The 17323-nt window shown below is 28.9% G+C and overlaps 2 protein-coding genes across 4 annotated transcripts in view; both read left to right on the forward strand.

Moving 5' to 3' along the window:
* The window catches only part of LOC107442286 (uncharacterized), an 85587-nt gene that overhangs the window by 26908 nt on the left and 41356 nt on the right, over nt 1-17323 (forward strand). For all 3 annotated transcript variants that reach the window (XM_087157336.1, XM_071177543.2, XM_087157337.1), the window contains 4 exons: nt 9531-9587; nt 12342-12476; nt 16933-16977; nt 17076-17138. In XM_087157336.1, the coding sequence (XP_087013462.1) occupies nt 9531-9587; nt 12342-12476; nt 16933-16977; nt 17076-17138 (300 nt within the window). The remainder of the gene's footprint in view (nt 1-9530; nt 9588-12341; nt 12477-16932; nt 16978-17075; nt 17139-17323) is intronic.
* Nucleotides 5366-6394, forward strand: LOC147815765 (proteasome assembly chaperone 3-like). The gene has a single exon (XM_087157338.1). The coding sequence runs from the start codon at nt 5876-5878 to the stop codon at nt 6236-6238; it is 363 nt and encodes a 120-aa protein (XP_087013464.1). The 5' UTR covers nt 5366-5875; the 3' UTR covers nt 6239-6394.

Genomic DNA, 17323 nt, shown 5'->3' on the forward strand with positions numbered 1-17323 from the left:
GGTGTTTAGGTAAACTAAAAGTTTTTGCAGTGCATGTAGTCACATTTTTTTTTATTCACTTTTTCACTGTTAGAGTTTTATTTATTTATTTATTCGTTTCTTGATACTTTGTTTACGTACAGTACACATTTTCAATCACATTAGAATTAATTTATGACTCGATTGTAAAAACATTTGGTTTAAAAAACAAACACATTTATATTAATATATTCGTCCTAATTCTTTCAAACATTTGTTATCCAGAGAATTTTATGTAATCTTTTACACAATAAATACAGTTTCGTACTTATAAATGTATTTAGCTTAAATCAACACCAAGACACACACTTAAACACTAAAATTTTTTAAAGTGTATTAACTTTAGTAATTCTAATCATAGTAAAATCGTATAACTTAATATAATCACTTTTTAATTAAACAAATACAATATTCCAGTTTCCAACGTGTAATAAAGCAAATAATGCTTAAAGAATTTCATAGATACCTCTATAATAAAAACGTTAAAAAAAAACACTGTTTTATTATAAAAATTAAATGTAAGTGAATGAATCAACAAACTTTAGCTTACTAAGTAAGAGTAAAGTGCAAATTATTTCAGAAATTATTATTATTATTGTTAAAATTATAGTTATTGTCTAAATGTGACATGTAATTACTTACTGCATTTTAAGCGACCAATATTCGTAAGGTATTGCCATTACATTATTGAAATTAGCTTTTTGGGTATTGTCACAAAAGATTGAATGAGCATAATTTATCTCTCAGAAAGAGTAACTTTTTTCTCTCTCTCTCAATTCTCCAAAATAATAAAAAATCCAAAATGGTGTAGGTTTTAGAATTATAATACTATATAGCCTACTTCATATTGTAAAAACGCTATCTCAGCATTCTAGAATTTCTATAAAAAAAGAAATTAAAAAAAGTTTTGAAAATAATTTTACACCGAGAAAAAAAATGATAATCAAAACTCTATGGTTAATATAGTTAATATGGTTAAATTTACTGCGTTTCTGGATACATGAGAACACCAAGAAGCTTGTTAATTTTTACCGAAGCGCTTTGATAATGATTTTGGTGAAATTAACGATAAAGTATGGTTCTATGATACGTTAAAAAATTTAGGAAATGTGGTAAAATTTGGTAATTTTATCACGATGTTTTAGAGCATGGCATAAAAACCATTTATTCTGTAAAATTTACTTTTCAGTTTTGTTATTTTTTCTAAATGTGTGGTAATATGAACTATCATTTTGAAAATTCGAATTTACGGTAAAACGCTGCCATATGAACCAAATGAATGGTTTAAATAAGTATATTTTATCTTTATTAACCAGAATTATGTTTTTTTTAATTCTTTTAAACGGCTTTTTTTAATTCATTGCTCAACTGTACGGTAATTTTACCAAAATTTTTCTCTTTGTATAATTTAAATAAGTCATTAATTGTGCTTTTTATTTGATGTTTCGATATTTATATAATATTTATCTATTATTATTTTTTGTTGGACGATATGAATACGAAGGATTTTTTTCAGATAAATGAAAGTGTATTCATCCTACCATGTTTTTATGGAGTTTCAATTTGTTAAGTTAAGCACTCTTAAAAAAGATAAACTTTATTATAATTTTGATAAATAATACCAGCATTAAAAAAAAACCTGTATCAAAACAAAGTTGTTAACTTAATGCCGCCTACAGCATTCCTTAATTAAGCATCGTAGAGAATTTTAAAAAAAAGCAATTTCTATGGTAGATTTAGCTTAAATGAATGTTCCGGCAATTTTTCGCTCTCACACTTGTTTGTCAACAACATCCGCTAAGAATCACACTTCAAATTATAGTAAACAAACCACTAGTAAGCAGAATTTTGCGAAATCACTTTTTTCTTCTCTTTTTTACACACTTCTGAAAATAAAGCTCTTTAAAAAAATTAAAAAAAGTAGAATTGTGTCATTTTAAAATAATTGCTAACGTTGAATGATGGTTATGGGAGGGTTAATTGAAATTTTTTATTTGCTATCTTAGAGCCTTTTACTTGTTTTGATAAGCGTGACCAAGATTTAGTTATCCAGCTTATTTCATCAGTTGCATCATATTTCCGGTAAATAAATATTAATTTCATTTTCTGTCTTCGATTTTAATGCTCCAGTTATTAGAGTTCAAAGAAACAAGTTAAATAACTATATGAATTCAACGAACCTGTATCTTTGTTCAGTTATTTAAAAAAAAACTATACATTTTTAAAACTTACATATTACTAAAATTTTACATATTTTTATGTAATGCCGAATTGTGTTTCATTAAAATGAAATGAGACAAAAAACATCTAATAAATAATAAATTTATGTTTTAACAATGCATATATATTTGTTTAGTTAATAAAAAAGTGAGTTAAAGTTCAAATTCATAAATAAAACCGAAGTGAAATAACATCTAATATCAAGATTTACTTCGATTATATTATATGAAATTAATTAAATAATTGGATGATAATTTATTTTTAGGAAAAAGAGTTTAATTCACGTTCACAAATAATATCGAAACCTCATACTTTGATTTAGTATCAAATTTTATTTTATTAAAATATGAAAAGAAATTATCTCTTTACGAAACTTATTTTTTTAATGTTAATACATCTTTGTTCATATGTTAAAAAAATGTCGAATTAATTTTCACGAAATTAAATGGAGAACTGAATTGAGAATCATGATCAGACAGTTATAAAGGCCTTAAAATGTGCGATTCTGAAGGCCTGGGTTTTATTCCCGACGTAAGCTGCTTCAGATTGTGTAGTTGCTAGTCCGAGAAGTAAAGGCAGTAGGTGCGCAATAGTTGCCCATTGCCACCGTCACGTTACGTCATTGGTTGTGAAATTATTGAACCTTTAACTCTATGACCCCCTTGAACAAAAACGTGCTATTGTGGTAGTGCTTCACTTTACCAAATTAAATTTCGGTAAAATAATATGAAATAAACAATATGTAAAATTCCTTTTCCAATATTAATTATGTTTTTGTTAAGTTATTGAAATAAGAAGTCTAATTTTCTCCTACAAAGAGTATAGTGATGCAATATTTTTATATAATTACCAAATTATATTTTGAAAATATAATATGAAGTAAATTACCTCTTTGAAATTTTTTTTTATTTTTATGTTAACTAAGTTTTTTATTAGTTGTAAAAAAAATCAGGATACTTTCTAATTTACTTTCTCCAACATTATAGAAATTACATAAATTTATATAGTCTTAAATTTCTATTTTATTTTAGATCCGTCGTTGAACATCCGACCATATTTTGAGTTTAAGACTGCCAATGTTCAACTTCGTAGCCTTCTAATTTTGAATCTAATAAATATATAAAGAAACGTGATAGTGAAAATGAAATTGTTTCATGTTTAGAAAAAAGGAAGGATTTTTTAATTTCTTTTTTTCGATTACAAATATGGTCAACAAATTTATTCATTACGTAACAAGTTATGCTAATAAAAGAATAAAAAGAAAGCGAGAATATATACTTTATTGGTCTGCATTTTAACCTTGAATTATAGGCGTGATTTTCAAACTCTATTTAAAGTTATGATATTACTTAATAAAACTAACAACAGGAAGTGCACACAATGGTTTAAAAAAATAATTTCATAAAACAATTGCTTAACAACTTTGATGCAAAATGTGTCCATTTAGCAATCATCACCCACCAGTGCTACGAATGACAGTAATAAATAGAGCCCGGATTTTGATGACCTAAAAAATCCCCATTAATGCCCTTAAAAAGTGCAAAAAATGCCCTTAAAAAGTGCGAAAAATGCGAAAATTGCGCTAAAAATGCCTTATGACATGACTTAAATAAAGTAAAAATATTGAACTAAAACAATGTTTTACTCTTTAAAATTATTATGAGCCATTTCAAAAAATATAAAGCAATGCAATACTTGTTCTACGTTCATTAAGGTTTGAAAAATATGTTTTATATCCTAAAATAACAAAAAAAAGGAAAATAGATTGACTCCAAAACATTTTCATTTTGTATAGAAACTTTAATGAATATAACAACTTCCATCTTATAATATTACTAAATATCAGAATTACATTGGATTATTTAATTTTTTTTTGATATTTTGAAATGTAAACGAGCGTCTCTTGTCTGAAAGTAAATTTTTATACCTGGAGAAGCTTCTTTCAACGTTTACTGATGTTATTGGTGCGTACTTGAAAAAGACGGTTTCACTTACTGTCAATTCTTCTTCAATTTGAAAAGATGTTGCTTCACCTGTTAATATCCTAGAGATTTTCTTCACTGTTTGGAAGCCAGTGTAATAATAAAAAATGATAAAAAAAATAAGAAGAATTGGAAAAAACTAACAAAAAATTTAAAAAATGTTTTAAAATGCAAAATAAGCCAACAAATTTAATGAAAAATGTCCTATAAATCTAAAAAAAATGCTCTAAAGGACAAAAAATGTCCAAAAATGCAAAAAATGCAAAAAAATGCAAATGTCATCAAAATGCGGGCTTAGTAATAAAATATTTACAACTTTCAAAAAATAATTTTCTAGTGAAATAATGAATACATAGCTCTAATGATGTAAAATGAAGCACTAGATTTGCACAATGGGCTATTGGCGACGGTCTGGGAAACATCCCTGAGGATGATCCGAAGACATACCATCACAATTTTGATCCTCTGCAGAGGGGATGGCACCCCCTCTTAGATAGCCCGGCGACCTTCACGCGAAGTCGAGCACTTTACGGTAGGACAGTTTAACGAGGCCAATACCACACACCCTCGGTTCCTACGCAGACTGATCCAAGTGGTCACCCATCCGCGCACTGACCGCAGCCAGTGATGCTTGACTTCGGTGATTTACTGGGAACCGCGTCTTAGCGATCAGTCCACTGCGGGACGAATGTTCTAATTGAATTATCAGGACACATTTACTTAAATTCAAAAAAGAACTATCAAGTTTAAAAAAAATTAAAGTTAATGAATTTAAAATGAAGTTTAAAAAAGTAAAATGACAGAATAAATTTACGAAATTAAAGTTCTATATTAAACTGAATGGACAGTATTGAGTAATTGGAATATAGTAAGTTTATTATTTATTTTTCAAAATAAAGTTTTAAGTGTCAAAGCATTGTCACCGCCATTGTTATTACTAAAATGTTAACCATTGTGTTAGATATTAACTAACCAATATTAACAAGCGTTTAATAGCATAGAGAACAGTGAAACACATTGAACGCCAGCATACTACTACAATTATCGATTTAAAAAAAAGACATTTAACATTTTTGATTTATATTAATTCTTATAAATATAGTTTGTTAACTTGTCAGCTTGAACATTTCTTTGTTTCTAATTAAAAATAAAAATGTCGGAAACAAGTACTCAAACCTGCATTTGCATGTGCAACAATAAATAAAATTTTAAATAAATATGTTTCTTGGTTTGCGTTGCCTAAAACTACAGTTTTTTAAGACACTTTACGTTATAAATTATGTGTGGTTTCATGCAGGATTAGTTGGCCTTAAGAGCACCCCATCAAAAAATAAATTTTTTTTCAAAAATGTCCTCTCGTTTTTTTTGTTTCTGTCTCTTGTAAACGACGCCGTAAACCCTGCCTTCCGATTGGCCCGATTATCAAGACGTCATAAGAACATTTTAGTGTGAAACAAACTGCAGCATATAATTTTTGTGCTTCTAGGCCTATATTCAATCCTTATCTTTAACTGTATCTTCAGACTTTGTTTTTGTTTTGTCATGCCGCAGACGTTTTTGAGCTCTAAAATTCGAATCTTCAAAAATAGAAAAGCTAAATCTTATTAAAACAATCCATTTCTACTGCCGGAAAACACTGTTGTTACTGTGTTAAAATGGGCGAAATAAATGAATGGAAAATTTCAACCCGTCAAGGTAAAGGACTTGTGAGTGAAAAAAATACTGAAATCTGTATCACCGAATTTCGAGATAAATATTTAGTTATTATCTCAGATTGTGGTAAAATGGGTACTATGGTTCAAGTTGATTATCGAACGTCCGATTTACCCTCTCCTGAAAATGTGACTTACGATGCTAAAGTAATATTTGGTCGTGATGAACCTGAAATCCAAGCAGTAGCTTTGACTTTAGCGGAGACATATTTTCACAAAACTGTACTGTTTGGCTTATCTCTAAAAGAAATCAATCAAAATACTGTTAAAGAATTAAAAAATCTTGTTTCAAGTACACTTTCATGAACTTACTGATATCGAAGTTGAAGATAACGATTAATGTTTATATATGCATTCTTTGGAAAATCAAATATTTTTTAAAAAACTTCTTGAATGGTGTTATCGTTTAATTTGTCTTACTTTATGTATTGTAAAAACTTAATAAATAATTGTTGAATGTTATATGAATTGTTTTTTTTTAATGTTCTCTTAATTACCTACATTTGTCTTAGCTATAAGTGTTTCCATGTTATATTAAACTGTATGAATCATATTTATGATTTAAATATAGAATTTAAGGGAAAAACTAATCACTCTTTAGTATTTTTTATCTTTGCAATACTTTGGACAAAGCATATGATCCTAATTATTGGCATTTATAAATAATATTAATTTTATTAATAATATTTATTATTTATATCTATTTATTCTGAGGCTTTATTACACATCTAATAATCTTACTAGTGTTTAATTCAAAGAAATAAATGTGAAGTTTTAAATCTTGATTAGTCCCGCAGTGGACTGATTGTTAAGACATGGTTCTCAGCAGATCACCGAAGTCAAGCATCACTGGCTGCGGTCAGTTTGCGGGTGGATGACCACTTGGATCAGTCTGCCTAGGGGCCGAGGGTTTGCGGTATTGGTCCTTGTTAAACTGCTCTACTGTATAATGCTCGACTTAACGTGCAGGTCGCCGGGCTACCGAAACGAGGGTGCCATCCCTTCTGCAGAGGATCAAAATTGTGATGTCATGTCTTCGGAATCATCCTCAGGAATGTTTCCCAGACCCTCGCCAATAGCCCATTGTGCAGCTCTAGTGCAAAGTTAAATGAACTACAACTACCAAAAATTTGTTTAAACTTTAAACTAAAAGAATCCTTTATTTTTATGTCTTATTGCTATGTATTTTTTATTTTCAATAAACAATAACATTAGTAAACTAAAATAATTTGACAATAAGTGTAAATAGAAAATTATTTTATCAAGTTTGTTTTCTTAAAAGTTAAATGTGTAGACATTTTGTGTTTTTAAACATTGCATTTTTTCCAAGACAAATTAGAATAATAATTTGATTTCATTTTTTTATGTCATCTTTATAAATTATATTTTTAATTATGTATAGGTGTACAGTATGCTGAAACTGACTAACCACCCTGAATAACTTTTGATGTAATGATCGAATCTTTACAACATTCTAAGACTCAATCTTAATGCCTCAAAGGGTCACCTATGCTAAATCATAAGTGCAGATCATATTTTTAGTTACGAAATAAGACATAAAAGTGTACTTTCTCTCAATAAACATATCTCTTTTTCGACGGATTCAGATTTCTGATCTTCAAAATATGATCCAAAGTATTCCCCAAGGTTTGGTGCACTCCAAAGTTTGGAACCCTTAATGTTAAATTTACTATTTGCTTATTCCGCTATGTCTCAAAAGCTTTTTAAGAGAATTGAAAAATTTTTGCACACAATTATAAAATTCGTTTATCCAAAGATGATTCCATGCAAAAAATAACTTAATTTTTATTTAATAATAGTCTAAAAAATTTTTAATTGTATGATATACATTTTTTTGCATCATCTTAAAGAATATAATTTTACATGACAAAATACAAAATTTCAGTAAAATTGGTGAAATAGTTCCTTAGAAATCAAATTTTAAAGAATCTGACTTATTGAGAAAAAAAATTTTTAAATAATTTTTCATATCAGTTTTTTTCATAAATTGCATTATTAATGAATCGCATTCAATTAAATGTTTTTGAAGTTATTAAATCTTTATAAGATTTTTCTACAAAACTCTATTTATTCACTTAATTATAAATTTATATAATTTTTATAAAATTAATAGTTATTACAAATGTAGCAGAATGGTCAAAAGTAATTCACTGTTTATATATATATTTTTTGCTTCAATCGAGTAAAAGAATTAATATTAATATACTGATAAATATCTTATTAAGTTTATAAAATTAGTAGCTTTTAAACTCTTAAAATATGACATTTTTATAGACACAAATAAGTAAAAAGCATCCTTGTATTCAGACGAAATTGTGGTAGTAAATTTAAATAGAAATAAAATGGCATGAGGAATGAACCTTGAGTTCAGTTTACTGGACAGCAAATCAGTTATAAGGTTTAAAAAAAGAATATTGTTTTTAACTATTTGATTTTTAATTCTATACTACATTCTAAAATATAATATACATTTAAATTAAAGCTTTTTTTTTTCATGTATGTGTGCTGCTCTCTTTCCCTAATTTATTTCTATCAAATTATGTAACAAAAAAAAGGAAGAGAATATTTATATTTGTCTTGGTTTTTCTTTTTTCAAGGAATAATAAATTGGCATGAAATGATATATTTCTAAGAAGTTTTGCTTTTCTTATAATTTGAATGATGAGGTGATAACCACAAATTCAAATGTGTTGAATTAAGACATTCTTCGTGTCAAATTTCATTCAAATTACAATTCAATTACCTTAACTTTATACTTTTTAAATTGTTTTTCTTAAATTTCCTTTTTTTCATTAGATTAGCAATCAATCTAATAATGTGAAATCTTTTATTCTTTGAAATAAAAGTGAAGAATAACATTTAATAATTTTTGCATGATAAAAAAATACTGTTTTTATAGTACATATATACATACTTAAATTTTATCATAGCCCTACAATATGTGCAACTGCTTTAATTATTTTCTGTACACTTAACTTTAAGGGGAAATTTGTGCAGGATTTTTTCTCCGTCACCTATATTTTTATCCAATAAAATAAAATTAAGAAACCTGCTTTTTCAGCATGTTTTGCAAACAGTTAAGTAAAACAGATGAAAACTTTCTAGATACTTGTGTGATATATGTGGTGATAGTTGTGACATCTTAATAGTTATGTGTTCCTTAATATGAAAAAATTCCCTTCCCAATCCTCTTTCAGATATTAGATCTGGAACTCAGTTAAAACAATAATTTGGCTGTTTTTTAGCTGATTTTTTTCCTTGCCCGTTACGGATACGTGATGGATCAAAAAATTTCCAACATTTGTCAAAAGGAACTTAATAAGTTAAGGGGTTTAAGTTTGAAATTTATGATATGTATCCACCTACATTCTTTTTCTTTTGTGTATACCAGCTTATACATTACTGTAATGCTAGTATACACAATATATTTCACCAAATAAGTTAATACGGGAAGTAAGAAATGAAGTGAGTATTAACTCATTAGAAAGAAACTCTTTAGCAATATAACTGTTTTTATTATTAAACATGTTACTGAATGTGTTTATTTTTTAATTTTTAAATTCTTATTTTTATTTAGGCTTGTAAAGGATGTGTTCAGCAACCTTGTATATGTACTGGAGAGAAAGGTCTTCCTGTAAGTTACTTATATCTTCCTGTTATGTTTTACTATTAACCAATATTTTTAATAAAATAGTTTTCGTTTCATGTATGTCTTAGAAATTTCTAAAAATGTTAAAGGCCGTGACTTTATAATATCTATCTTATTGACAAACTTGTATACAAGTATTTTAATGCTCAATTTATATCGTCTATCACTTAGCTTTTTATCAATTATTTTTTGTTAAGAAGTTTGATTTATGTTATGAATAGTTCTTTTTTCTACTATTATTTTTTTGGAGGGTAAAATTCATTTCTATGATAACTTTATTTTTGGTAAATTCGTAATATGGAGTCAGTTTATATTTTAAAGAAAATTTTATTTATTTAAAGCATAAATGAAAATGATATACATAAATGAAATAAAAATGCACAATGAGCAATAAAATAAATGCAGGACTTAACTTTTAATCGATTGATTTGATTTCCACATAACAAGACTTATCTTTGTGGTTTTTGGAATTGTCCTCAAATCTGCTAATTAATAGGTGCAAACTGTGGTGATTTAGACAATGGAGCGTTTGTCTCCCTAGTGGTTGAATAAAAATATTGGGATATGATTTGCAACATACTCAGGGAGACAGAAAATACTCAGTTTAATGTTTCTCCAGAACACAGTTTTTTTTTAGATTTAAATTTCTTCCAAAATTTATAGTGTTTTATTTGTTTATGTTTTAGATACAGTAACTTTTTCAAAATATTTTTGGAAAGTTAAGTTAGAATATTAATAAAAATTTTTCGTGATGATTTTTTCTGTGACTCAGAAAAAAAATTCTTTTAATTTTTTTCGTTACAAGCACATATTTAAGGAGTGCTAGTTCATTTATTGTTGCAGATCATGAGTGTGCAGGTTGAAATTCAGATAAAGGTCAAGAAATGTATTGACACAGGAATGAATAATATGGCTGTGAAGAAATCAGGCTTGTATTTACAACTGCCTAAAACACAAACTTAACATCAGTGTGATTGAGGGGAACTGCCTAAATACAATGCTGAAAAAAAGTATAAAGCCGAGCAAAAAGTCGCTAAATATGAAACACCACTGTTATGGCTGAATATACAAATTTATTTTCTACTTGCAAAGGTAGAGCCTAACTACTATGCATAACAAGTTTGTTTTTAATCCAAATATTATTTAAATCATTGCAAAATGGACATAATCATTGTAAAAACAAGTTGGAAAAAAGTATAAAGTTAATACTAATTGCAAGAACTGTATTGACACAGGAACTGTATTAACAAGAACTGTATTGACATAGGAATGAATAATATGGTTATGGATTAATATTAAATAACCTATTTATAAATAAAAATGTGCTAAGTTACAATTTTATCAATCAGTTAATTTTTTAATAATTGAAAATAAAAGTACAGAAACATAATTGAATAAAAATTGAGAATAAAAACAATTGAAAATAAAAATCTTAAAAAACACTCGACATTCATTTTATTCATTATAGTATGTTAAATCAATTTTCATTTTAATACTTCTTTTTCTCAAAGCATGTGATTACAAAAAAGTAGTTTTTTTTTTATATTTTTCAGTTTTGTATGAATAAGGACGAAATTTAAGACTATTCTTTTGATTGATGCTGAACTACATAGACTAGAATGTAGAGTCACTAAAACTATTGTAACATAATAAAATAATATAATTCATAGATTTATTTATTCTAATAACTGTACTAAATGTTGATAGTAATTAATTTAAACCCTTGAATTGATTGATTGAAAGGATTATTAATTTATTTAAACAAACATTTATATTCTTTATAAATTATAATTAGTTTACTTATCAGGAAATATTTTATTCATAATCCAAAATATTAGCCTTTTATTTCCTTAGTACAATAACTTTTTTTCAAAATGTTTTTGAAAGTAAAGTTTATGTAAGAAAAAAATTTATTTAATTTTGCACAATATGTGAATAAACGAGCTTATATGTTAAAAATAATAGAAATCAAAGTGTATTGAAATAATAATAATTTATTAAATTAAATGTAAGGTCTCTCTCATAAACTAAAGGAATTCAAACTAATAAATACACAAATTAACATATAATGTTTTTAAAACAAGGAAAAATTTTCAAATTGACACACTTTCTAAACAATAAAAATTTTGTACGAATTTGTTTAAACCTAAAATTTACTCATGACTGCCTGAATTTTCTTCCAAGCCTCATTCTTGCAAACATATAATGCTACCCTGCATATAACAACAAATATTGAGAATAAAAAATAAGTTGTGATCTGACAATTAGTGGTGACCACTTTAGTATTACTTAATCTGAAAAATCTGCCTAATTTTGGCATAAAAGAATTAAAATTAATGTTTAGATAGATAATAATCAATCAATAGCTTTTCCACAGAACCCCAGGGTACTGTGGAAAAATTCAGTTTTCATGGAAACACCATTTGAAACCACTGCCCTAAAGTATTATGTGGCAAGTAATATAATTGGATCGGCCTATTTTGAAATTGTTGATCTATTGAATGTTACTGACTTACTTCATGTGATTATTAGTAATAGTATTTTTTTCATTTTTACTAAAATTTTGTTGGCATCATATTGTCTCTTATAATATATATATATATATATATATATATATATATATATCAAATTGGTTTTAAAAATTTAGGCTTTTGTTTTTCTTAATTCATTTCAACTGTTTTGTAATTTTCAAGAGTACTATTGATGCTTATGACTATATTTTTTTATATATCTTTTTAGGGTCTTCAAGGTCTAACTGGTTTACAAGGATCAGCGGGTCATCCTGGAGAAATTGGTCCTGAAGGACCTATTGGTCCTCGAGGTTTAAAAGGAGATTTTGGAGATGCTGGTGCAATTGGGCCAAGAGGAATTAGAGTAAGTTTTAATGGATTTCATAGTAATTTTTTAATTTTGACATTACAAAATAATTGTGTTAAAACCTATACAGTCTAAAAGTTTAAAGTAGATAAATTGTTACTATGCCTTGTTTTGAGTCTATACACAGTCCAGTCATATTAATGTTATCCCCACCTACTTTCGACTTCAACAAGAGTTAACTAATTACAGAAGGCAAGTGGCAGCACATTTAAGTGGAACGTATATAAAAGGTGTCCGAGGGAATCAGAAAACTTTGTAATTAATGGCGTAATGCAGAACCGGTCTGACGTTCAAATGGGCATGATGGTTGACTTTTGAGCCAAGAGTGATGGCATTTCCAAAACAGCCAATTTTTCAAACTGTTCGCATGCCGCTATGTTAAAAAGAAGTATACAGTGTATGGCAAAATGGCCCTCTCTAAAATCTGTAACCTGGGAAATGCACCACAGGTCATAGATGATAGAGGTTAAAGAGGGTGAATAAGCATGCAATTGTTGAGCAGCTTAGTTTCGAGATGAACCCAGCGGCTCCCGACAGTGTCTCCAGAACAGCAGTTCAGGGAATGTTACAATGGGCCAGAGACACCTGGTTAATGCACTGTACTGACTGCTGTTCATTGGCGGCAAAGGCTGGAATTTACACGCCTGTACTGCAACTGGATGTCCCGAGTGTTGGCAGGTGGCTTTTTCTGCTGTAATTTGTTTTATGTTACATCCGACTGATGGATATTGGCATACACGGCATTAAACTTCTGAAAGCGAGCATTACGGTCTGCAGAGGGTTTTCGTAGTATTCTCTGTGTGCATTCATCATTGTGGAGAGCACAATACACCATCATGTCCATGCCTTACACGCAAGCTGTTTTTCTTCTGGATGATGGCATCTACTAGCAAAATAATGCGATATGCCATATAATTTGCAGCGCACGTTCATGGTTTGAAGAGCACCAGGGTGAGTTTACTATATACCCAGTGGCGTAGCGAGCTTAACTCGCGCCCGGGGCACAATACCTTTTCAGCGCCCCCCCCCCATTCGAAAACCATATAATATTATATGTAAAATATACTCCCAAATTAATAAATAAATAAAGTAAAATAAATAAAGTCATAGGCTCAAGCTAGGCTTTTAATTTGTGACAAAAAATGCAGTTGAGAAAACAAGACTAGATTCTGAATTGTATATGATCATCTAGAATTAGTTCAAAAGATACCTATTATTTATTTTACTTATTTATAAGGAAATATTTTAAAAACACGCAGTTTTAAAACAATAAAAAAGTAAATATTTATTATCTCTAAGGGGATACATATATTTGTTAATAATATGATAATAATACACTAATAAGACTAATTACTATGTATAAATTTTCCTTGCTTTTCATGAAGCAACTTTATCAATAATATCATCAAAGTTGATTATTTCAAATTTTTCTCTTTCCACACTTAATGCTGGGTCACTTAGGCGATCTTGAACCATCGTTTATCGTAGATATGTTATAATTAATTTTAATTTGCTGAATGAACATTCGCAGCTAGCAGTTGATACTGAGATAGTCAGGAGTATTTGAAGTGTCACTCTCAGGTTTGGAAAAACATCTTCTCCATACGAGATTATAAAAGTACGAAATTCTAATGGAGTTTTAGGTTCAATTTCTTATCTACTGCGGAGTAACATTTTGCAGACACATATTTCGATAAAGAGTTCTATTCCATTGAAATCTGTATAGTAAAATTCACCCAAATTTGTACAATTTTTTTCAAGGTCGTTATCAACATTATCCTCGTTTAATAAATTTTCAATGTCTAGTAGAATTCCAAATTTGAACTTAAGGTCACTTAATCGTGTACATATTTCTTGTTGGAGGCGATCAAGAACACTTTTCATAACACGAGAAATTTCATTTTCTGTGTAAAGTCCAACATCTCTAGCCAATTCTCCGAGCATTTTGCGGCGTCTTCTTACACGTATTGTTGTATCAATATCCCATTCTTCACAAAGAGACTTCGCTTTTTCAATTTCTATTGCATCTTCACGGAGCTTATCTCAAATTTCGGGTAGTTCAGTCGCTAATGAGTCAAGATCATTGAAATGATTCAAGATCTAATGATTCAAGATCATTCTAGGATCTTATAATCTGAGCTGCACACGATCAATCCTCCTTAGGATTTCATACCAGAAATGAACTAAAGTTATGAAACTAAAAGTTAGTATATTTTGCAACAGAATTGTTGCTTCACTTCTGGTGTCACTTGTAGTGGTAATGGCCTCTGCTAATTTTTCTAATTGTTCTACTCTATTCTTGAGCCCATCGACGATAATGCTAACCGCTTGTATTCCGCCGATCCATCGTGTTTCAGATTCACGTTTGACAGTTTTTGTTAAAGCATTTTCTAATAATTCCCATCGTAATGTTGAACGTGAGAAAAACAGATATATGTTTTCAATTATTCCAAAACATGTCACAACGATTTGATCTTGTTTAGCTGCAGTAACTCCTACTAAATTCAATGAATGGTTATCACAATTTACAGATAATGCTTTATGATTTTTTTCCACTATTCTTTGTTAAACGCCAGATTTGTGACCTGCCATCACGGCAGTATTATCGTAACATTGTAGTCTGCAGTTTGTTAATGAAATTTCATCGGAATTTAATTTATCTAAAATTGTATTTTCGATCGAGGCTGCATCTTTAGCATGTATTTCAATAAAACTCAATAAAGATTCTTTGATGGAAACTTTTTTATTCATAAAATCAACATCTACATACCTAACGACTTGGGACATTTGTTCTCGGTGAGAGATATCAGGAGTTGAATCAAACAAAAGTCCATAATATTTATTTCTTTTGATATCGTTTATTAGTTGATTTCGAACTGTAGATGCCAGAAGATGAATGAATTCCTTTTGGATCTGTGTTGACAAATATGAGACAGTTTTTAGAGTTTCTATGGCATGTTTAAGATGATTTGATTGTAGCGGATCAAACTGAGCTACAAGTCTAAGTAAAGATAATAGGTTTCCTACTTTTGTACCAACTTGAAGTGCTAGTTTTTAAACATGGCTTCATTATTTGTTTTATTACTTACCAAGAATGCCTTGAACTTGAAAGGTAGTAACACAGTGAAATATACATTAGAATTCATACTAACATTAAACTTATAAAATATAATATTTAATAACATTTCATTTTTATTCTAAGCAGAGTGCGATGACAAGGATGCAAAACTGAAAAATACACGAACAAAATGACTTAAACGTTAATATTTCGGGTATTTCCCTAATTTGTTGCCGACTTCCACAGCCTGTCGTAAGTGTCTACGATACGTACAGTCACTAAAAAAAGTATCCGGAAGGTAACAAAAAAGGAATCGTTTATTTTTTAATACTGATATTTCTCAGGCACACAACAAATACGGCGTTTGTGTCCTTTTCTAGAAACGGCAAAACTATGTATTTGTTGTGTGTCTCTTTTCGATCCTTTAGTTGTTATTTTTCGGCTACTTTTTTCCGTGTGCATATAAGTACATTAGACTGTACATATAAGTACATTCGAGTGTTATTGTTATCGTTTAAACAAGCGTAAGCTACATTGCGTTTATGGAAATAAAAATATATATTGTCCTGAAAGAAAGAATGTTTGTACTTTGTACACTTCAAATATTTATTATTACATATTATTTTATCAGACAAATCAAGAAAGGAGATAATTTATGTTACTACACAGCGTAGATGCCATAAGAAAGTGCTGATAGACACAGGTTGAGTCAGCCCTGCCAGTAGGAAAGACGTGCCATTTCTATTATGAATATATTATTACAGTTTGATTTAGACTATTAATATTCCTTTTTATTTACAAATTAACATTTATTATATTACACTGGCACTAAAATTAAAATATGTTTTCCAGAAATCAATTATAATAAAAATAAAAATTATACAGCAATTTTTTGCTTTGCGGACCATTTGGCGCCCCTTTGTGAGTAGCGCCCGGGGCATGATGCCCTCCCTTGCCCACCCCTCACTACGCCACTGTATATACCATTGGCCACCAAACTCCCCTGGTTTAAACCCAATTGAGAATTTGTGGGACTATCTTGATAGGATTGGATCCTCATCCATGCAGCCTAGCTCAGTTGGCCACCTACTAGCCCGCTCTGCACAAAGTGGTTCTTTTGACATGTGCCCACATTAGTTTGTCTGTACTAACCATAACCCTCATTTATTATTGTGTTGTTTAAATTCTCTTCATGCATTTGAAATGCATGAATACTGCTTGGGCAATGCATGTAAGGGGATGAAGCTTTTACTCTGGTTCAGATTTTTTTTACCTTTTTTCTCTTCATTCTGCTAAAAATATGTATTTATTATTTACAATTATTGTTTCTGATTTTAAAAAAAAAAATATGTATATAAATGTATGTTTGAGTTTTTTTTTTCCTTTCAATTTTAGGGTGATACTGGTGTTCCAGGATTCGAAGGTACACCTGGTATTCCTGTATGTATTAAACTAATTTACTTATTTTATCTTAAATGTTTTTTCTTATGAATCAACATTGAAATAAATTTTTAATTAATTTTAATAAATTGCTTCAGGGCCTTCCAGGGAGTGATGGTCCCCCTGGGGAGCAAGGTTTTCCTGGCTGCAATGGAACTGATGTAAGTTGATACTCTTGTTATTTTAAAACCACTGGTTTCCTTTTATGATAATAGTTATATATTATAAACTTTTGAAGAAGGAAAATTCATTAATCTTCTTTGTTTAACTTGTATTTATTGCTTGAAGCACAAACCATTTTTCAACCCTTTTTTTCTAAGTTTCATTTTTTCTGAAATTTTTTATC

Source organism: Parasteatoda tepidariorum, chromosome 2 (assembly GCF_982258835.1).
Source record: "Parasteatoda tepidariorum strain Cologne lab strain chromosome 2, Ptep-v5.0, whole genome shotgun sequence".
NCBI classification, from domain to species: Eukaryota; Metazoa; Arthropoda; class Arachnida; order Araneae; family Theridiidae; genus Parasteatoda; species Parasteatoda tepidariorum.